Here is a 23,258-nt window from a genome sequence, read left to right as displayed (position 1 = left end):
ATGGGAGGCATGTATGGCTGAAATGACCAGGAATCTCAGAACCAGGCACTTGTGTGTGTGTGAGAGAGAGAAATGGAGTGTGAGAGTTATGTACAGAGGTCTGGTAAATAACATTAATACCCATTTGACTAAAGATAAGGCCAAAGGTGACCATTTATGGTGCCCATGTATGCGCTTGTTCATCCCTTGACACAAGCGTAAGAATGTATATGTGTGTGGGATGTGTGTGTGTGTATGTGTGTGCACTTTAGTGTTCTTTCTCAGACGATCTCCTCTTTCCCAAGCAATCTCCTCCCAATTTCTTTAAGAGACTTAGAGTGGGGAAATGTCACAGCAGTTTATCACCAACCACATGAAACAAGCTGCCGGTCTGCCACACACAACCGCACAGACGTTTTACCTTGGTCCTTCTACCCAGTCTTATGTACATGGAAGGCAAACAGCTGGATTTCCTTTCTCTTTTCTGTTTTGCTCAAACACTCAAGAACATTAACCCTCTCAACAAAAAATTTTTGCCAAACTTACATCTCCTATAGTAGAGAAGAAGCCATGAGAAGAGGAAAAACCTTCAGATTTTCACCTATTCAGTGGTCAATGACCTACTCATCTATGATGCACCGTCTCATTTGAAAAAAATATTCAAATGCAAGCTTAAAACAGTAATGTTTCATTAAAATTGCTTTATTCTACAGGACACATTTAAATAGTCATTTAAAATAAACCATCTGATCTTAACAGATTCTGTACAAACTTAGCTGCAACCAACAGTCACATGACGAGAATCCAGAGACTTTTCAGCTGAACTACAGGCTGTGTTTACAAAGAGGGGATACGAGACAAGTACGGAAACAAATTTTAAAAACAGGAGTCATATAACATCTATAGTATGTAAAGTAATAATATGTTTCCATAAAGGTAACATCTGTGGAGCCTGCACATGTTGATACTAGTCGTACAATGAATAAGCAAGGTTTAACTTTCTATTTTTTTCAATTTGTGGCAGTATAAGTGTGTCAAACAGCACAGAGGATGATTATCAGTTCTCCCTACTTCTAGCTATGGTTGTGCTGTTTCCATAGAGGTGCAGGACTTCACACTGCAATGAAAAATGATCCCACCGCGAGTAAAAATGTGACAGGAGTAAACAAAAGCCCAGACATTGTTTGAGGTTCAGAGAGTTAACTGACATATGTTCTTAAATCTACTATCATCCTAACAAGTATGATTCTGGTTAAACAAATATACTTACAAAATGCAAAACGCACACATGCAGAAACTCATTATCGCTGCTCAGCGTAGTTTGTGCTGGAAGTGTATTTTTATCTGCCGGTCTGGTTAAAACTGAGTGAGGAGGGAAGCTGCATGCAGCCAGCGGTGATTATAGTTATTAAAGCCCTCACACACACACACACACACACACACACACACACACACGCACACACACACGCACACTGACATACACACAAATTTCAGCCACTTGAGGCAAAAGAGTGAGAGAGCCCTTGAAGCCAGTCAGGACAGCTGAGAGGAGATGAGCAGTCACACTCATCTCCTCTCACACCGAGCGCAGCCATTTAAATATGACGAGTTCAACAAGAAAGCGTCTCGGCAATGATTTCAGCGTGTCATTTGATTTTTTTTCCTGCCTCAAGATAAAAGATTGCGCTGGCACAAAGGCAAATGACAGAATAGAGAAAGTGTGTGTGTTGGATAAATGTTCATTTCTAATGTTTACTGACAGCTGCATGTTTAGTCTGCAGTCAACATGTCATCTTTAGGAGCAATTTTTGCCTTAAAATGGAAAATTTTTCAGTCTGGCACAGGAAGCTGTATTTGCTGCATTTTGCCCCCTTTTTCAGGCCCCAATAACAAGACCTTTTCTGAGCAGATAGTATATATCAGAATGGCTGGAATCGCCAGTTATGACACATGAAATTAGTTCAGGCCGCACTGCATCATGCTTTAAGAGGGGATCTCTTTGTAGTCAGTGTGTATACGAGAAATTACACTTAACAAAAAACACCTTTCAGCGTGCTCCAGTGAGGATTGTTTCCAGACAAGCTTGAGCAGTGTGACGTAAAAAGTCAAGATTTGATATTCTTGAGAAGAACAGCATCACAATTGTAGCTTAGTTCACAGTTTAGTACAAAATTCCCCAACTATTATTCAGCGCAACATGGGAGACAGTGAAGAATTTTACATTGCATTATCACATCTTTTACGGTTTCTTATGACTCAAGATTTCTTCCCAAACACAAATTGCATCAGTTATTTTCTGCATGTCATCATTTCCTCACCGGTTCAACATCTTTTCGTGTTGCTGGTTTAATAAATGGGAGTCTTGCTGCTTGTTACTGGCATGTCAGCTCACAATTACTCTATTATTTAACCTTGTAAATATCCAGTAATTGCGAAATTCAACTCCTTGGATGGGACACTTGCATTCTCTCCTGCTCTGAAAGCCCTCATTAGGATGGGAAACTTTATTTTATAGAGACTTGTTGCCCCTATAGCCATATGCAGGCCCATTAGGTAAATATAGCATTTGCTTAATTGCTCCAGCATGGCAGCGTTTTGTTCATGGGATTCCTTGTAAAGACAGAAATACAGGTCACAATGAGGAAATAAAGAGGAGAATAAGCACATAAAAGACCCACTAGTACTGTACCTGGTGGATTCAAGTGCATACCTAAATCCAACCAGCCTCATACCTACATGATGCGTTGTTTGGCAGCAAATGCTGTTTCGAAAACAAGTTGAGGAATGACTGACTACATGGATCTATCTTTAGTAGAAACATCAGCTCCACATGACTTTTCCAGCAATATGACAAGCTCACTTTACTTCTGTATTTGCTACACAATAAGAAAAGTCAAAAGTTCACATGAACAAAAAAAGAAGGGTTAAGTTACTTATGGTGAGTTGCTTTCTTGCTTTCTTTGTTTAAAGCCATGAAATGTTTTGCAAAAGCATCTGGGTTTTTTTGTTGTGTGTTGGTTGAGTTTCTGTCAGGTTTCAGTTTATAAATTCCACTGAACAGTAACTTTGTAGGCAGGTGCTTTAGGAAGTTCTAAGAAACTGAGCTGCAACGTCCAGTTACATTGCATCAAAAACTTTCTCTGACCAGTCATGTGCAAATCTTGCAGTGGTTTTGGTGCAAAACCAACAAATGAAGGGGACAACCTGGCTTAGTAATGGTGAAACAAACATGCCATGTGTTACCACTGGTGAGTAAATAGTACATTCATGTCCGCATGTGGACACCACCTCTTACATATTTGGGTTGTCTGGTGCAGCTTTTGAAAGTTTGACTTCAAAAACGCTTTTAAAAAATCAGTTCAGCTCCAGTTTTGCTTAAGATAAAGTATCCTGTGATTTTTTTAGCGGGAAAAAGTTTTTTAAAAAGAGACCGTATTGTGATTTAGAAATAATGTTGTTGCTCTGTTGTTCTTGAACATCAGTTATCAGTATTCACAGATAATCTGTCATATAATTAACAAGAGGTGACACATAGCAACATTATAAGGGCTCAGGAGGGCCAAAAAAGGACAATTTGTTAAAATTCAGAGTTTTAATTCGGCTGCACAGTAACCCTGAAGGCACTTATTTTTGGAAATTTTATGAAAATGTGTTGTAGTCTCCTGTTTAATTGCACCAAGAAGATTCTCTGACTACTAATTACTGATGAAAGAAACAAACTTACAGAATCCTGAGGTTCTTGATGCCAGAAAAGTCCACTTTAGTGATTCTGGTGATGTTGTTTCTGTTCAAATCCCTACAAAGAGAAAAAACAGAGATTACCGATCAGACTTAACCAATCTGTCCATTAATAAAACTGAGTTCAATTAATGAACTTAATGTAATTCAGTGTTGATAACACAATCTTCAAAGCATACAGTTTCATTATATTAAAAAAAAAAACATCAGTGTGCACCCACTGATTGTATGTGTGTTGATCTGTGTGTGTCTTCACGCTCTTGCTCAGCCAAATTAGTGAATGTGGCAGTAGGACAGAGCGTGAGAATGCCCCACGGCATATGAGCCCACACACATACATACAAGCACACACTAACATACAAACAAACAGAAACCAAAACACACAAACACTCCTACTGTACAGGCACCAAGAAAGTTATGCATAGGGCTCCTGCTGCGGTGAATTGTTGAGAAGTAAACTTTCCAGCAAAGAAAAAAAAAAGGGGGGGGGGGGGGGGGGGGAATAAAAAGTGGGATGAAATTATTTTCTCTTTCCATCATCACAGTTTAAAAGCTTATCGTGTTTCCTGGCTGTCATTCAATCTGTTTTAACTACGGGTGCACAATGTATACATACTGCAATATGAACTGACTGCCTGAGTGTGTGTGTGTGTGTGTATAGACTGGTTCCCTTTACACGGGTATGCTGTTTATTGAAACGCTGTCGCACTGGAGGAATTAGGGCAAGGAAAAAAAACACACACACACACACACACACACACAGAAAGAGAGAGGGCACGGACAAACAACACACACCGTTTTCGCTCTTATTTCACCCACACAACTCTCCGAAAGCTTTCACTCACCCTCCTTCACTGTGAGGCGCACACTCACACATACACATAAACAGAATCTGGTTTTGCCAAGGAAGTCGGCGTGTGTGCTTTTCATAATACACCTAAACATTTATAAATCTGATTTAAGACCATATTAGGTTTCAAAAGGCTTCCCCAAGCTGCTATTGGGACCACTAATAAGAGCCATACCCCAGTCTAAGACAGGGAGGGCTGCTGTGGGCCAGACCAGTGCTTCCCCAAAGCCCAAAATTGGGTTCAGGGTCCTCTGTGGTGTCCTTGAAAGGGCTCCAGGGAAATGAAAAGCTTTAATATCTCATGTGATACAATGAGAGGTTATATAAATGACTGACTGATTAATGATTCCCACCCAGACAACAAATAAGCTCTCAGAATGAGGTGTCGGTTTCTCGACATGTGAAAGGGAAGAGAAAGAAGCCCTCTATATAAAGCCTGTAAATACATTCTTACAATGATGAAGAACATTTAAGCATGAAAAATTAGTACTCATATTGACAATAGATCAAATGATTACATGTAACCTAAGAGGGCTCACCAATGAATCACAATTTCTTTCTCTACAAAATATTTTCACAACTTTTGGCTCAACGTTGTGTTACAGCCTGCAACTTTTTTGTTCTAATTTACTCTCATCGACCTCATTTCCAGACACAGCAGGCAGCGGTTTCAATAATAATGCGCTGAGACACCCACTGAACAACAGCACCAAGAGTCAGAGAGACAAAGATGGTGACCACCTGGTGAACATAATCAAGCTTTCAGCAGCAGAAGAATTAGATATGTCCCTCAGGAGTTGGTGGAGACCAAGACAGGGTGATATGGAGATTGAATATTACTTTGTGAGGGAGCCACATGCATGATAACGTTGCTCAATGTCTACTCACTGTGTAGGCAAATGCATCTAGTGCAGGTTCAGAGACAAATATATTACACATTTTAATATTTTTATGTATATTGATACACCTAGTGGTCAATAATGAAGCTACTAATTTTTCCTACATTAGTAAGTTTAAATGAATAAAGCCCAGTAGATGGACAAACAAAAGGCAGCTGGGCGATTCAGGTAAATCAAAGTTCAAAACAAAGTCAAGGAACAAACAGGGAAGAAGCACCCAGAAAATAAAGTGCAGCACTCACAAGGGAGGTGGACACACAAAGTGACAATAGAGACTATAGATCCACACAGGGGCTGACGGGGTGAGGACATAGAGGTGAAACCAATGAGGGCAGGACAGATAGTCAAAAAGAGGAGGGAAAACACACAAACGGAGGATTGAAAACCACAACCTACTTTTTCTATAGTACAATATTGTTACATTTTGATTACAGCTTTACATTCTACAGGTTAGGGCATGCTTGAGATGTATAGGGGCTTCAAAATGTCTCTGGTTTGAGTCCAGCCGGATGGTTTTGTTGCATGTCATTCCCCATCTCTCTCTCCACCCATTTCACATTTAAATCAAGTTTCGTTGTCCGTCAATAAACCGACAGATTCAGAAACAACTGAGACATAAGCAATAAAGTCATCTGATTGGAATTCAGATATAAACACTGACATTTCCTGAAGCATTATGATTTTGAATTCACAAATAAACCCACATCATCAAGTCATCCAAGCATTTGGAAGCAGCAGTGGCGTGAAAAAAACTGAGAAACCAGACGGAAAATTCTTGTTCATGCTGATTCTCATCCGTCTTGTCAGTTCGTTAAAGACACCAGATAGGTTTTTGACAGCGAGCTGCTTCACCATCATCCAGATTGGAAGCTGCTGGTTCTTGTCACAAGCTTTCAGAGTGTGTGTAATTGCCAGTTCCTTGGAAGGCAAGGTACTGGCAATTACTTGACAAGTCTTCTTGGATGTGGTGAAAAACTCAGTACAGCATTGATTTGATCATCATAACCTTGACGAAAGAGCTGCTTCCATAATGAAAGTAGCTGCTTTTTTGTTGCTGATATGTAATTCTGGGTATCCACTTGCTCTTGAGTGACTCTGAGGCAGCATCCAATCTGAAAACTCCTGTTTCCCACCACTTTACCTCCATCCATCCTCTCCTCCCTGTCTTACCCCTCTGCTCTCTGTCTTTCTTTATCTCTTTACATTTGGCTACAATCTTTCAGATGTTCTTTTTGCCTCTACCTCCTCCTCCTCCTCTTCATCTCTCTTAAATCTCTCCCCAGTCACTGCTCTCTAATGTCAGCCTGTGAGTCCTTCACAGCCAGCTTCACCCCATGTTCCCAGCCTTCCTCTCCACTTATTCTTTCTCTTTAATCACCCCCTTTTTAGTGTCTCCCCCTCGCTCAATCTCTCACGTCTTATCTTTCACCGTTTCACAGTTGACAAAACACTTTTTCTTCGCCTTCATCCGTTTTTCTCTCCGCCCATAATCTCCCCTCTTTTATCTCAATCTTTCACTCTTTTACAGTCGGCTACATTTTTCCTACCCTTCTCTTTTTTCGCTCCCTTCCACTAATCTCTCCATCCTTATCTCCATCTTTCTCTTTTTCGCAGTGGAAACTTGTGCTCTCACCAGGGAGACCGATCCGCAGTCAAACAAATACTGAGGATACAGTTCCAGGTGGAGCACAATGGCATCCCCCTATCTAACAGCGCCGCGTAAAACGCTGAGGGAGCCGAGGCTGATGCCAGAGTAGGACAAGATGTGGTGTGAAATTAAATGAATAAATTTGTAAAATGAGCAGCACACCAGTTGACAGTGATGCATTCAGAAACGGTGGAAAAGACGACTTCATCCTGAAATAAACAACCAGTAGCATCAATTATATTATTATTATTTACCACCTCAGATAATTTACACAATGGTTATTACAAGTAATAATGCAGCAAATTCTGCATAGTAAGATGCATATTTTGGCTTTAATGGCTCCACTGTATATATGTATGACTTTAACTGGACATTACTGGTCAGCGACCACATAGTTGGTGAAGCAAGTGAGATTTCAGAGCTCTGCCTGAACTTAGTCTTAATACAGCATGGTTTCTCACAACAACTCCTCCAAATATTTTCATGTTGCTGTGCGAAATTTTGAAGAAATTCAAGAGCTGTTCAGAAAAAAATAAAAACAAAGAGACAGTGGGTTGCCATTATACCTTAAACCAACATAAAGAAGTTCTTTGTCCCCCACATAACATGGTTTTAAAAGAAAATCACAGCCAATAAAAAGAACAAGCTTAATTAGATCAGAACGCTCATGCTGTGCAAAAATTAGAGCTACAGAGGATCTCGAAAAGCTGGGGAGGCGGCCATCTTTATGCACCTGGTCCGTTAAAACTTGGGTGTCCACCCCACCCAGCAGTAAAGCTTAACTAAGCTTCAAATTTAACTGACCAGCTGGCAGTCAGACAACTAACAAGAGGCTTTAGCACAAAAGCCCTAACCACTGTTTGTTTCCATTACAGGCGGAGGTGGCCTGCATGTGTGTGTGTTTGTGACGAGGGGATAAGACAAGAATGCAAACAGCAGGTGTTCAGGGAATTAATATACCATCCAACAAAGACACACACACACACACACACACACAGGCACAGACAGCTTCCCACCACATCTCACTCCAGACCACTGAAACCAGTGAACCTTACAGTCTGGCTGCCTTGGCCTGGCATACTGGGGGCAGGCGGGGCTGATTTGCTTACAGCGTGACTTTATTGGTTGGCTACACCAAGGAGACTGAGAAAAAACAGATAAATAACTATTAGAAAGGAATGTTAAACAAATGACAGATCAGGTGACTCCCACCAGCCTAGAATGGAATGAAAAGTTGGACCGACTGTCGCCGTGGTAAACCATGAAATATTATCGGCGTACATGAGTTTAGATGTCTGACAGGCCGGGTCACTGGCCGGTCACTTGTGTTTCTCTTTCTCACCTTGACCCCTCTATCTCGATCTGTCTTGTTTTTGTTTTCTTGGCCTTTGTCCTCCTTTTTTTCCCCTCATCTGGGACAACGATATAGAATAACGACAAAGCCCTGCAGTTTCCTCTCCCTGTTTTATCTGTTTCTGCCACTGTGACATTTCCTCTTTGCACTTTTTCTTTCACTCCATCAGGCATTGCATCCTTATCTTCATCTCCCTCCATTCTTTCTCTTCCTTTCATCCTTTGCTGTTCTCCGTCCAATGCTTCGTTGCCAAATGCATCCACTTCCTCTCCTAATCTCGTGTTATTTTCCACAAAGCTCATGTACCGCTTCATTTTCTCAGTCCTGCTTTCTCGTTCTCTATCCTTTGCCCTCTTAGATAGGTATGCTCAATTTCGCTCTCTAAATCTCCCAGTTACGCAAGGAATCCTAATTGCCTTCTTCCTTTTCCTCTGAGCTCCAACCTCCACAGTGTGTCTGTCACCAGACACAGGCCAGGCGTCAAGCTGCTTCAAAACTGGCTTCGGTGTGGCTGAAATCCATCCACTTCAAATGTTTACATATGACATTTGGCAACACCTGCTCACACTTTTTTGATCACACTAATTTTAACTTTGGTTGAAATGGAGTTGAAAAGGCAGGAGCAGCAAAATGTTTCACTAAAACCTTATGTCTAATCAGGACACAAGGAGAAAGCAGCTTAGAGGCCAAACCAGTGCGGTTGAAATGTAATTAAACATAATCTTTGTCTCTCACCAGCATGTAGGTGCAAAGCTATGAAGCAACACACTTCCAATAATGCTGGAAGATTAATTTGACCTTTATAGTTTTTACTGGAAGCAATTATGAAAGTGTGGCAACAGTATTGGACAATGAATTCAATGATTGTGATTCCAAATGTACAAAGCAAAAAATATTTATAAACAGAATTCAACCAACAAATAAGTTGGTGCATTAATAAGGAAACTGAGTCTATGAAACAGATTGTTGAATTAGCTGCAAAATAAGGAAACAAAATATTGTGGAATTAAAGCATTATGTTACAGTCATTATGAACAAGAGCGAAACACATAATTAGCCAGTAATTGACGGCTAATTGGCTAGCCAGATGAGCATTAAAGTGATCACAGAAAGGCGAAAATAATAAACCACCAGAAATTTACTATATAACAGATGTTGTTCATGCTATCAGATCTGATAAAATAGTGGATGTAGCAGATTAGTTAAACTGCTGTGGTACTGCATCAGCAGGGGTTGCTATAGCAACAGGATGTTTAATTGCAGCAAACTACTGGTGGCAGAAAACAGACTAAACATTTACAATGAATGTAAAGTTATACGCAGCAGTCTGCATCTTAACATTGCAAACTTTCTGTGAGGAACTCATCTTAATTGTGTCAAGAAAATACTCCATTACATCTTTACAATTACTGTTTAGAAAATTTTGTCACACATAAACAAAACAAGCCAAAAGATGTAGTCATAGAAAACAAAAAACAACATGTTCAATCCCTGTCTCCATTTGCAGACCATGTATTGTCTACAAGAGCGTACAAGAATCTACACATTTTGGAAAATTTGTGGGTTTTGTAGAACATTTGGTCTCCTGTGTAGCTACTTACTGCTGTTTTAAGTCTCTGTCATAGTGATGGAAATAGAAAGTGAGCTTCTCTCTGTGACACACAGCAATCATCTCTTAGAGGTTTCTGGGCATTTGCATCATGCACACACAGCAAAATGCAACAAGCGAATGCAGAGAGCAGCTGGAGTATAGAAGACACCATGAACATGTCCTTTGTAAAAACGACACCAGACAGGTTATTTAAAGGTCACGTTTTCAGGCCAAACAGAGAGAAGAGTAAGATTCAGTATGTCAACACTAGGTTTGTTTTATTGCAGTGTGCAAAAGCTTTGGAGACAATTTCGTTTTTTCCTAAATTTTTGTTTAAAAAAAAAAAAGAAAAGAAAAAGGAAAAAATAGAAAAGAAAATCTACTAGAACAGCTCAGTCATTGTGATTTAAGTTTCTGCAATATCAAAGTTCCTGGCTGGGTGCTAAAGAGGATGTACAAATGTGAGCAAACAAGGCTGTCTGGCAATCTAATGTTTTAGCTGGACATCTGTCTGTATCTCTGACTCCACTTGTTTTTACTTCGTTTTTAACAATCTGCCCTCTGCCTTTAACATTAGATCAGCACATTCAAATACAACCTTTTACTCACTGATTAACTGATAAATCAAACATGATCTCTGATGGTACAGTACGGTTGCACATGCATGATGAGAAAAACAATCTGAATAAACTCTGCATTGTCACTACTTAAGTACATCTGTATTAAAAACAGCCATGTTATTCCACCTGTATGAAATTGCTGTCAAATTCTGTCACAGTAGAATTTACACAACAAAAGCAAACATCAGAAGACAAAGGTTTGCCTGATGGCTTTCCAGCAGCTACAGCAAGACACTGGTCCCACTGTTGGAGTGTGTGGGTTGGATGCTTCTCAGAAACAGTCTGACATTTAACATTTCTATCTGATGCTGCACATATTTGCCCCAATGGGTAAAAATCTTCCTTTGTACAAATGAATGCTGGCTCATTTTACATCTGCAATGTATAGAATGCCAACAATACTGAGAGAAACTAGACAAAAGCTATAGGACTTATTTGCTCAGTAAGGAGAGGAAAGGTGAAAGGAGAGGAGGGAGGAAGAAGAGCAGAGAGGCTGGACGTAGAGGAGCTATTAGTCAGTCAAATATTTTCCTCTCTCACTCACTTTCACTCCTTAAAGGGGAATCCTGTCTGAATGATGCACAATACAGCTCTCAGCATCACATCTGCCCTTTAGTTCTATTTTCATGCTCATCTATTATCCTTATCTTTTAGCTTTAAAGCCATCTTCATCCTTCTGTCACATCCTGTTCTTCTCCCCGTCTTTTAAATTATTTATTAATGTAGCTTTTGCATTAAAAATCCCAGACTGATTGGGTTTGGTTGAAGTCTGGGGCTGTAATGCATCTCCTCTGTGTGTTCCATCATCTATTGGTTTGTTTTCTGTCTGTCACAATTTATCTCCGTCTCCCTCGTAGTCTCTAGTCCATGCTACTGCCGCTCGACCTCAAGAAATTCATAGTTTGGTGTTGCTGTTAACCACGCAGGCTTGACCACATTAGGGAGACGCCTGCAAGCATCCCTTTCTTTTAGAGTCACAAGCCAAAGGGGCCGTAAAGCAGCACTGTGTTTGGTTAGCTCTTTTCTTCTGCTGGAGTTTATAGGGCTGCGTTGCTTTTGTTGAGATTTACTACTGCTGTACTGTAAGTGAATGGGGTGGGGGTGGAGGGGTAATTTGGCTGAGAGGCCACTTGACAAGAACAAGGCCCGCTGCTTCCTCAACGGGGGCCAGGTCCAGGGGGAAGAAAAAAACAAAACAAAAAAAGAAGAGAGGATAAGAGAATGAGAGAGATTAAGATGAATGAGAGAAAAAATGTGAACGATAGGAAGAAAGCTGGAGAGCGACAGGGAGATGGAGAGAAACGCACAGATGTACGCTGCACTGAGCGGTTTCTCCGTGAGCTCCCAGCCTAACATAAACAGTCTGTCACATCCAGCTTAGCTGAACATTGGACCGAAAAGGGAAAATTACAGTGCAAGTCACACTCCCATGCTGCATGCGCTGCCACACGGCCACAAATAAATACAAATACGTACGAATAAAGGTGTAGTGGCAGCGTACGCACAGAAACCCACACTGACAAAGTAAAGTCCCCACAGATGGGATATTATGTGTTGCTTTGGTGACAGTGGCCTAACAAAACAGTGGCATAGCTTGTTAACATCAAACGACTCCAGGCGCACTGCACACACACACACACACAAACCTATAGTGGCATTATGGCACGACACACACACACTCTGACGTCCTCCAATCTGAGGACTTCTGTTTCAGTAGAAAGTCACAGAAGGTCATTCGTGACTCGGGGTTGTTTCTATGTGACACAGACTCTCTCTCTCATTATATGTCAAAGTTTCCATGTACAAGCAATTGCATGTTTAATCCGGTGAAAGCATGAGAGTGAGCTGTGCGTATGTAGGCTTCTACGCGCCTAATGGTTAGTGTGCACTGTGTGTGTGGGGCTGCATGCCAAGTTCTATATGTGCTTCATGTATGTGCATCTTCATTTGGAAAATGTATGTAGCTTTTTCTGTGTGTGCTGAATACCTTCAAAAATTTTTTTGAAGATTAAAATCTAATTAGAGTTGCTCGCAATGTGTTTCTTTCAATCAACATCAAATCATCATTCTCATCTCTAATAGTGTCGCTACAAACGTTAAGTTAATCGCTGAGGTCTTTGGAACGCAGTAGACGTCAACAAGCTGTTAGTTAATCCCACAGGTGTTAAACCAACCCCCAGGCTGGAAAAGCTTACTTTGAAGAAGAACTAATGGCAAACTGTGAAATAAACGCCCAAGCTGTTCTCATTCATCACAGTTAAAAGACTTTCTTTGTGGTCAACCATACAGTGAAAATGATTTCAGGTTCTCTCTCTCTCTCTCTCTCTCTCTCTCTCTCTCTCTCTCTCTCTCTCTCTCTCTCTCTCTCTCTCTCTCTCTCTCTCTCTCTCTCTCTCTCTCTCTCTCTCTCTCTCTCTCTCTCTCTCTCTCTCTCTCTCTCTCTCTCTCTCTCTCTCTCTCTCTCTCTCTCTCTCTCTCTCTCTCTCTCTCTCTCTCTCTCTCTCTCTCTCTCTCTCTCTCTCTCTCTCTCTCTCTCTCTCTCTCTCTCTCTCTCTCTCTCTCTCTCTCTCTCTCTCTCTCTCTCTCTCTCTCTCTCTCTCTCTCTCTCTCTCTCTCTCTCTCTCTCTCTCTCCCCAGTTATCCTCTGAATAAAATTTGGTGAACTGTTTGCTTATTTACACCATGTTTTATCACCGGGTCACTCGTTTTCTGTTTCCTCTTAACAATGTTTCCAGATCTCAGCAATTACTTTGGTATAATTTATCATGATTTGTAAATGCATTGGTTACAATGGACAGAAAAATGTCTCTAGCTACCTAAAAGAAGACTGAAGCTGTACTAAACCATAATTTTCCTTTGAGGGATTTAAAAATGGGGATGGATTGGGGTTTGGCGTGGTTGTGATGTTTAAGGATTAAGGAGCAGAACCTCTGTCGGTGAGAGTCTCCATGAGTGCAGCACATACATGTGAACAGTCAACGCAAGTTCTGACTGTGCGTTCATGCTGCGTGTGTCTAGTATTACATATGTATGCCAGTGAGTCTGCAAACCTCCTTGGCTGTTGGTGTGCACAGTACACGTGAATACAGCATGTGTGCATATGTTTAATGTAACATCCAGTTTGCTCCATTTCCCAGAAGGGCAGTGCCCACTGTCAGTGCCAGCTGGCTGCTTCTTTGGCAGACTGAAAGTCATTATATAGAAAGGTCAACTGCCCGCATGCTGGAGAAACTTGGAGAAGAGAATATCACCCACTGACCTAGAACTGGAGCCTAAACATCGGTTACCCTCACTCGTGCCATTTGGCATACCAGAACTGAATCAAACATGGCTGGGAGGATACAAAACGGTTACCACAAGATGGCCATGCATGATAGGCGTGACATTAAGAGGCTGTTTGAGAACAGCAAGCTCATTGTGGTTTTAACTTCTTAGTTTAGACTTGTCTGCTATAGCAATAACACTCGGCTGCTCCTCAGATGTATTACATCACCATCATACCCACGATAACAATAAAGAACACTCTTCACTGAATGATGGCTCTCATTCAACAGTTACCAAAGCATGTGTGCTCACTGAACTTCTCCTCAAAGCGGAGTGCAGAAATACTGCATAAACAAAATAATTAGCTCCCCGGTTCCCACAAAAGCTGGCAATTTACCAACGAAACATGGTTAGCAGAGATTCATGGGAATTATCAGAACAGTTGGACTACATCTTGGACTTACAGTATCAGACTTCTTGGGTGTGGCCAGTGGTTGTATACAGCACAACATTATTTGCAGTGACATCAGATGAATGTTCAGGTCGCAGCTGGAAGGAGCAGAGCAAGGCTGAAGCGCACAGTGCTTCAGTCATCGCAGATTGTTTTTGATTAAATCAAATTATTCTAAATTTAGGGAACTGGATCTGTGTCAGCGCAAATTAGATGGTCTGCGATGTGCACAGGATAGAACCAAAGTACTCAAAGATCACACACACACACACACACACACACACACACAAAATTCCAGTCCCGCCATGAAATGCCGTTTCATAGCTGAGGGTGTGGTGGTTATAGCGTCCACTGACCAATCAACACCAAGCTTTGATAAGAGGCAGGAGCAGAGGCTGGAACGTGTGTGTCCACGCTGCACACAAAAACACACACACACACACACACACACACTGATGCTTGGATACACACACACACACACACACACACACACACACACACACACACACACACACACACACACACACACACACACACACACACACACACACACACACACACACACACACACACACAGCAGCAGGATCCTACTGTTGTGTGCTCCGTGGTAGGTTGGCACGCTGAGGGGAAATGGGGGCTGTGAAAACTCTACTGGAGAGATGCTGCTGGCAAGCTGAAGGTGTGTGTGTGTGTGTGAGTGTGTGTTGGAGGTGGAGGTCAGAGAGAAAGTGGTGGAACTACGAAGGAAGAAAAGGAGAAGTAGACGGGGCAGAAAATAAGGTGGCAAAGAGGTAAAGGTGACAAAAACAGAGGACTTTATAAGAGAGAGGGAAAAAGGTAGAGGATATGGCAATAAAGAGATGCGGGAGAAAAACAAAGTCGGGATAAAGATGGGGAGCTGCAAAGGGAGGGGAAATAAAAATAAAAAGCGAGAGAAAAAGCCAGACGAGGCTAGAGAAAGCAGAGAAGGTGTTGCTTGTAAAAAACTTGCCAAAACTTCGTCAAAGTGCCGTTAGCAAGGGAACAGAAAAATAGGCAGTTAAAATCAGAATTAGTTTGTCTAAAGTTGGCTCGGGCAGCTTGCAACTGCTTCCAGCAGTGAGCCCATTCAACTCCACACACACACTTACTCAGTCTGACATACAGCATATATAAAGATGCAATCATGCACACATGTATAAATCTTGACAGAACTTAAGCGCGCTAACATAAAGAATAGATTTACATTTGCACACACAGACAAAAGGTTTCCTGACTGCAGCTCAATCAGTTGAAAGCTCCCTCTAGAGTTTACAGCGTTTAATTCGTCCCCATTTCACAGCAGTTGAGGCAACGGTTTGGAATTTGCGGCTCTAAAAATCAACACTCCGGGGTGTGTGCATGTTTTTGTATGTATGTCTATGCGGTCCCCAGACGGCAGGTGTGAACTGAACCCGAGAGAGAAAGGCCGTCCCTGTTTCCCAATTCATTTTACCCAGCCTCGTTAAGCCTGTTAAGCCTCCCCCCCAAAACCCTCCACTCAAATTAGATGCAAATGAGGTCTCAAGTGGCTTCCCAAGGAGGACATTACGGAATTGACTGGCCCGAGGTAATCTGTGGGGCTGCCTGTGAGTGCGTATGTGTGTGTGTGTGTGTGTGTGTGTGTCGAGTGAACAGTTGAGGCCACCACTGTTTTTCTCTCGTTAACCTTTCCAAATGCTCTGTTTACAATAGTGAAGAAAATCTGGCTTTTAGAGAGACTGATTCAGTAGTTATGACAGGTGGCTCTGAATATCACATCCACCGTTTACTTCCACATGCAGCAGGAGGAAACTGCATTCAAAGTTTTATACCGTGCGTAATAAAGAGGGTAAGTAGTGACCAACTCTGAAGTTTAAAGAACCATGCTGGTGGTTTTTAATGCCCTACAGTGACAGCCGTTTTCCATACTGACTGACTTTCTGTGTTCGAAGTTCTTTTTTTTAAAAAGAAGGAAAAGAAAAAGCCATTGTATTATTTTTCAGTGTTGTGTATCAGTAAATCATGAAGTTATTTCATCACGAGTCCCTTTACTTTGCTTCTTTGTCGTTCTCAATTTCCCTCACCGCTTCATGTACTTCTACTTCACTTAACAGCGATTTTCTACATTTGTTTTCAGTAACCGTCACACAGTGTGTCTAAATCCGTTTGATTCGGTACATGTGCCTTAAGAGAGTGATAAAGGCAGCGGCAGCGTAGTAGCCGAGAAAGATTTTCCACTGAAGATAAGGTGAGAGCCGTCTCCCTCAGTCAAATGCCACATGTCTCGTGGTCTTGTTGCACATTATTCTGCTCTGGTGAAACGAATATTGGACATTTCTCCATTTATTTCTGTTCATGTAACTGTTGTCAACATGTTTGCTGTGTTAGTTTGTGCATTAACCAGTATTTCAGCGTTAGACACAAGCATACAATTAAATTTTTACTCTGACTTTCGGTCTAAAATAGATCTATTGTAACTTTTCAGAGCCATCATTGTGTTATACTGTTTAATACTGAACAGGTCTTTAACTTCTTAGTGAAGTAATATTTCGTGCATGCATCTTCGTGCACAGTTTTGCTCACTAAATTGATGCAACATTATGTTGGCTTTCAAAGTTAAGAACATCTTGATGTCAGCAGTTGTTTTGTGAGTAACGGATTCACTGCGTTTAAATGATTCTTCAGTTAAACAGTAGTGCTGAATCCCAGTTTTTGCTGGCATGAACAGTTTAGTTACACCCTAAAACTGACCCTGTCACAACAAATGAACTATTAGTATCACATCAGTAAGTTAGAAGGAGGCTATACTGATTAGTTTATGCATGCTGTAATAAAAACTTTAGCTTCTGTCTATTATTACTGCTATAGGCAACTTACTTAACTGTGTAAAGTTGCAAATATAGCCAATTTAAAAATCGAAACCGATAGTATTTCTAACCTTTTAAAGATAAAGATAACGAGATTTTGAAATCACTAAGGCAGTTTTGGATATTCTGATGCAAATTAGTATTTTTACCCAGATGTTAACCAATTTGGCATTTTTGTTACTGGAATCTGTTGTCCACGTGGATTTTATCTCAGCTGTCAAACTCAAATCCCTGCTCAGGGCAATAATGCTCATCGCTCTTTCTTAAAAAGTTTCCCATCTGCTGTAACCTTTAGAACTGGAATCTCATCCATTTTAATGTTTCCCATCTCAGACTCCCTAAAATATATCTGCAGAGAGAAAGTGAGATGAAGGCAGGCAGAGAGGGAGAGAAAGAGGGAGGGAAGGAGCAACTCTTGGCCGAAGTCACATCTGAAACACTGACCTGGATAAATCAGGGGAACATAAACACATAGTTTCTGGAGTGAAAGGCGAGGGAGGGGGCGCTGCTACCCCAAATATTCCACCCAGGGGACTCCAGCGAGAGGGAGAGGACCCCCTTATCCCACCTCCCCATCTCAACCCGCTCTAATTATTTATTTTTCTAGGGTGTAAATGTCTTCAGGGGATTGCTGTGTAAAAGCCAGCAGGTCCTGGGAGGTCACAGCAGCCCTGTGGGATGTAAGAAGTCTGGGGTTCGCTGTTCACACTCACATATATGCACACAAGAAACACAACCGCACCAGCACAAACATGTAGACACAGAAACATATACATGTAAGCAAACGTGCAAAAGTTTAAAAAAAATGCTCGCACACATGCTAATCATATGTTGATATGCACCAATGCCCCCCACACAAATCCACAAACACGGCCCCCCACTTTCCTCTGCAGCCTACTGATTGTGTTTGTTGTCTCAGGGTTAGGTCTGTTGTCGATCCCCTGCAGGGCTTTTGGCTGCTCCGTTATCATGCATAATTACTTCCATACCTTAACAGCAAAGGTGTGTGTTTGTGAGTGCCTGTGTGTGGCTGCGCTGGTGTATACGTGTCAAGATCAGGCTGGAGGTGGCAGCAGCGTCTGTCAGGGGTCTGTCTCTGCCTTAGGAATGAATATCATTTTGAACTAACTGTCACCAGGTTTGCAAAAGGCTTCGCGAGTGAAAACATTGTTTGGGATTTCACACACATAACTGAAGATCTAGCCCACGTTTAGGGCCCTGTGAAAACTGTGAAAAACTTTGGAAAGTCCAGCTTACCCCCCAAAGGCAGCATGGAAGACTACAGAGAGGTTTCAAGGAGCTCTTCTCACATTTGTTCCTGACCTGTTAAATACTCTCTCTAACAGCTAGTTCAGGACTGTTTTCTTAACTGCTCCCATTCATTGGGGTCACTGGTGAACAATACTGGCTTCCTTTTAGTAGTTAAGAGCCTTAAATGTCTTTAAAAGGCAGCCAACATCCACCTAGATTCACTTCATCAACTTCTGTTTAAAGTTTTTCCTGTAATTTAACTCTTTGCCGTGGCAACAGAAATGACCAAACTTACTCAGAGGTGTTGGTTAACCATCGGGACAGCATCTTAAAATGTAAAATAAAACATTAATGGATGAATGTTGCTTTAAAAAAAAATCTAAATTTGCTTAAGTTGATGTGCGTGGATGCAACCATAGTACACTAAGACTTGAGTTACTGGGAAAGTGATGGAGGACTTATGGATAAACTAGAGTCAATAGTGTCTTGAGGATTTGAAAAAACCTTTTACACTTCTGTAAATAATTCTACACGAAAATTTTAAATATGTAGAGGACATGCTGAGTTGAGTTTACAACACAAAATTGACTGTAGCCCTAATACAGATATATAAGAAGCACATTGGAGTGATGCGAAGGGACAAAAGGCGCAGAAGTTCACTCTGTGGTGATCCGAAGACAGATGACGGAGCTCAGTCACATTTATTTTAAGTGAAATTAAGTCGCACTTACAGGCGCTCGGCATTCCTCGGTATTCCTTTTGGTACAGTCTTCAAACCCAAACCCTGGCAGTCCACATGCGACCCGGAGCAGCTACACTTGTGTGGGCATCCATCCACCGACGCAGCGCACACCAGCAACGCGAAAACCAGAGCCCAAAACCGGCAGAGCGCGGCGCGCTTCTCCGGCCCTGTCAGAGGCATGATATCCACTGAAATTACTTCCAACAGAAGTTTAATTGAAAATCCGCGGCAGGAAAGTAGACGCTGTGGAAGTGAGGATCCTGCAAAAAAAAAACAAAAAAACGTCAAGACGGGCTGTTGGACTGTGCGGTAGAATTAAAAAAAAAAAAAATCTAATTAAGTTCGGTTTTGCACAAGTTCACCAAACTTTCTCTCTAGAGATTCGATCAGTAAGAGTCTCCTCAAAACACTCTGTTTCCATTGAAGAAAAAGAAGAAAATGAGGATGTAGATGTGACACAACAGAGGGGAAAAAAGTTTTAAACACCTAACCGTGCGTCACAGCTCGATGCGTAAAAGTCTCCCCAAACGCTCCCCATTCACAAAGTCTCCGAGAAGTTATCAGCCCTAAACTTTCCAAGGTGAGAATGTTCAGCTGGGGTGTAATCTCCTTCCAGGGAACATCCCTCCGCTGCCAGGGAATAAAAAAGTGAGAGCTGCAGAGGAGTTGTAACCAGAATGAAAAAAAAAAAAAGTTGAGCGAGAAGAGGCGCAACTCAGACTGGCACGCCTGGAGGTTGAGAGAGAGAGAGAGAGAGTCAGACAGATTTGTATTTAGGTTTCCCCCAAAATCCTCTCTCTCCCTCGCTCTCTCTCTCCCTCCCTCGCTGTCTCTCCCTCTCTGTTGATGTCACCAGAAAAGAGAGCGAGAGAGCTCCACAAACTTTCACTCGTCCCTTATCTTCACCCAGAAACATGTTGAACAAACTCGACTACTTTCCCACAAGGAGGAGTAAAACTGTACTCTCAGTCCACAGTAGCAGTGTACATATTTTTGCTAATTTCCCAGCCGCTCTTCCTTTTTTTTGTCGAGGCCCATTTATCAAGTTAATGATCTACTTTGCGATCATGTGTTGGTTTTGAGGCATGTTTTATTTGAGCCATATCTCCAATGCATCATCCCAGGGGAGCCTATGTGTGTCACTGATAAATGCTTCTAACAAGCAGCAGATGACACACAAATGTTGTCTGATAGACCAGTTAGAGTTGGCCAAATTTCTATAAATGTGATTTATCTTTTATAGTGTTGCCAAATTCCATTAACACCACAATTATTTGAAATTTTCATTGATGAATCTAAAGATTTTAGATGGCTTATAAGACATGAAAACACGAATATTTGATTTTGGATAGGAGTTGACGTAAAGTTTCTACATTCTTTGTGGGAATAAATAAAGGTCCAACTAGTCTATCTCACCACAGACTTCCACACATCTCTTTTCATCAGGACGGACAGTGCAGCAGTGACTTTTCAGAGCAAATCCATTATAAAGGCTGCAGCAAGTTGCAGTAGTACTGCTGCCCTCTATTGGTCGAATTAAAGGTGGGGCGTACAAAGTGGAGACTCATCAGTTTGCAGGTCAGTCATAAGATAATTTAACTTCTAATTAAGTCAGTGTCCTCCAAATTAATGCTACTCATTCAGGGAATTTTTCCTGCAAATATCAAAAATCTGAAAAGCTTTTTCCTCAGCAGTGTCTCAGTATGTAATGAACAGTGGAAAGCTCATAAATATTGTAACACCTCGAACCCAAACTGAGTAATTCAGTGTCTCATTCTTGGATTCGGGCTAATTAAAACATCAGTTTTCCTGTCAGCTGGAGACCCACCAGAGGCAGGCTTGTGGCCAGTTTAATATTTGATCAATTCTAAAGTGAAACACTGCTTTACAAACGCATTATGATGTTTAAGATCAACTCTCTGGAGCTTTTAGAAACCCATCCCGTCTAATTTAAAACTGAACACCTTTTGTTTCATTCAAGAGGTCTGCTGAGTTTGTATATTAATTTAAGAAACAGCCTGATCCATGGTCAGATGTGCAATTTTTTAGTGCATTGCTGAAATTAATGGTATTGTCGCAGAGGAACACGCTTCATCATTCTGCTGACATGCAGCGGAGATTAAAGCTTCTGCTATCAGTTTTACATTAATTACATTAATTATTTTCATTATACATTATAATTACTAGTATGTGTCATTATTTTAAACAGCATCAGCGGTGTCTCCTAGTCTGACAAAGAGGTAGAATTTGAGTAACAATATGCAGTTGATGTGTGCAGCTAAAATACAGTGTGGGATTTATGTACACATATGTCAGAGAAATGTGCAGCGCCTCTCAGTTGTGTCTACTTTTGTTGATATGCCGCTGTTTATCCCACTGGCCTTATCTCAGTTTTTTTTTCTCCCAGACCTATTGAAAGGCCAGAAGATAAAGAACCAGCTTTGAGACTATTTTCAAGCTTGTGTCTGATCGATGGCAGCAGCAGCGCAGTCCTTCTCCACAGCAGCTAATTCCATCTCCTCCTGGGGGATTCCCAGGTGCCCTCTGGCATACAGGGAAACAAGAGTCTCTCCAGAGTTTCCTGGGTCTGCTGTGAGGTTTCCTCCCTCCTGGCTGTGCTCAGTAAGACACAAGAGAGAAAAGCCTGTCAAGGAGGTCCTGCACTGGAGAGTTATGTGCAAAGATGCAGCAGCATCCAGACTAATATATCTCAAAGTGAAAGTATAGACATTTGGGACTAGACAGACAGTCTGGCTACTGGTTACTACAACAGAAGAAATAGTAAGTCTAAAAGAATCAGTTTATCTAACAGTTTAAAGGGATAACATCACTTAGCATTTATCACATGCACTAATATCATATGGGCTTTTCTACTACCCCTATGTTTTGAAAATGAGCCACAAATTTGCTCACACGCACATACAACACATAGACAAAGCATCCCATCGAGAAAGAAAAAGCACAGTAACGCAGACAATACCAGCCAGCAACCAGCTCTGCAGAACCATAGCAACAAGTTTTCAAAGACAACATATTTAGAAAAACACTGGCAGCACTAGCACAGTGTTTCAAATCCCAGTCAACCATCACTGAAAACAATAAAACAAAAGTCCACGTTATCCAACTTAATGTTTTGGTGAAAGAGGTCTGTGGTAAAATGTTACTGGGTCACGCCAGCCTGAAACCAATGTGAATCCTGCAACAACTGCATCTGCACTTCAACAACCACTACACACTCGTTTATCTAACGCGGCACTGTGGGACATTAACTGCAACCGTTATGAAACTTTTGCATTTAAAGCCTTGTCTTGGTGCAAGTAATTCTTATTAAACCGGTTGTTTTTCACCTAAATCAAAGCTCTATTAATCGCAGTCTAGCAGTATTTGATGCTGGTTAGCTGACAGTAGTCCAGGTAGCCTGTCTAAAGCTTAAACAAGCGTAATTAATAATTTTTTTTTTAAACACACAATTTGAGAAAATGACAAATCTATCTGCTGAGTTGCCATTTGTCCAAAGTGTAAATGAATGACTCTGCAGTCTTCTCTCTTTTAATCATTCATTTGTAGAGAGCTGAGATCGAGCCCAAGATACTTTCAAGTTAATTAAATGGTATTTAATTATCAAACTAGTGGGAATACAGGTCCTCCTCCTCACTCGTGTAAAAAATTTGTGGTTGTCCATGTGCTATTGTCTGCAGCTGTATACGACACTGGTTCTGTTACACATGAGTCACTTATGATGACGGAGCAACCGTGTCTCTTCCAAATTCTGTTTACATTCACATGCAGCTCATTTTCAACAGCAAATAAGTTTTGAAGGTGATGTAATTCCAACCTGATCCCATTTTCTATCAACATAATGAGTGAATATTATTGATTAATGTATTTGGCAAGTGGCGTATATCAGAAAAATGTTCTCTATCAACAAGTTTGGTTATTTTTCCAACAAAATATGAGATGTTTGAATGCTATATACACTTCAAGTGATCAGAGCATTATTAAAC

The 23,258-nt window shown here is 41.3% G+C and overlaps 1 protein-coding gene across 4 annotated transcripts in view; it reads right to left on the bottom strand.

Annotated features, from left to right (window-relative positions):
* The window catches only part of slit3 (slit homolog 3 (Drosophila)), a 255,500-nt gene extending 235,500 nt beyond the window's left edge, over positions 1-20,000 (bottom strand). Inside the window, exons 1-3 of one of the 4 annotated variants that reach the window (XM_023285193.3) lie at positions 19,741-20,000; positions 19,244-19,514; positions 3,704-3,775 (exon numbers count right to left, since the gene is read on the bottom strand). In XM_023285193.3, coding sequence (XP_023140961.2) covers positions 3,704-3,775; positions 19,244-19,514; positions 19,741-19,792 — 395 coding nt within the window. In that variant the 5' untranslated portion in view covers positions 19,793-20,000. Of the gene's footprint in view, positions 1-3,703; positions 3,776-19,243 lie in introns of all 4 variants that reach the window. The other 3 variants (XM_023285192.3, XM_035955069.2, XM_055016575.1) reach the window with 3 other exon arrangements.
* Positions 20,001-23,258: the final 3,258 nt, after the last annotated feature.

Source organism: Amphiprion ocellaris, chromosome 13, assembly GCF_022539595.1.
Source record: "Amphiprion ocellaris isolate individual 3 ecotype Okinawa chromosome 13, ASM2253959v1, whole genome shotgun sequence".
In the NCBI taxonomy this organism is placed as follows: Eukaryota; Metazoa; Chordata; class Actinopteri; family Pomacentridae; genus Amphiprion; species Amphiprion ocellaris.
This window is presented reverse-complemented; position numbering and strand designations above follow the sequence as displayed.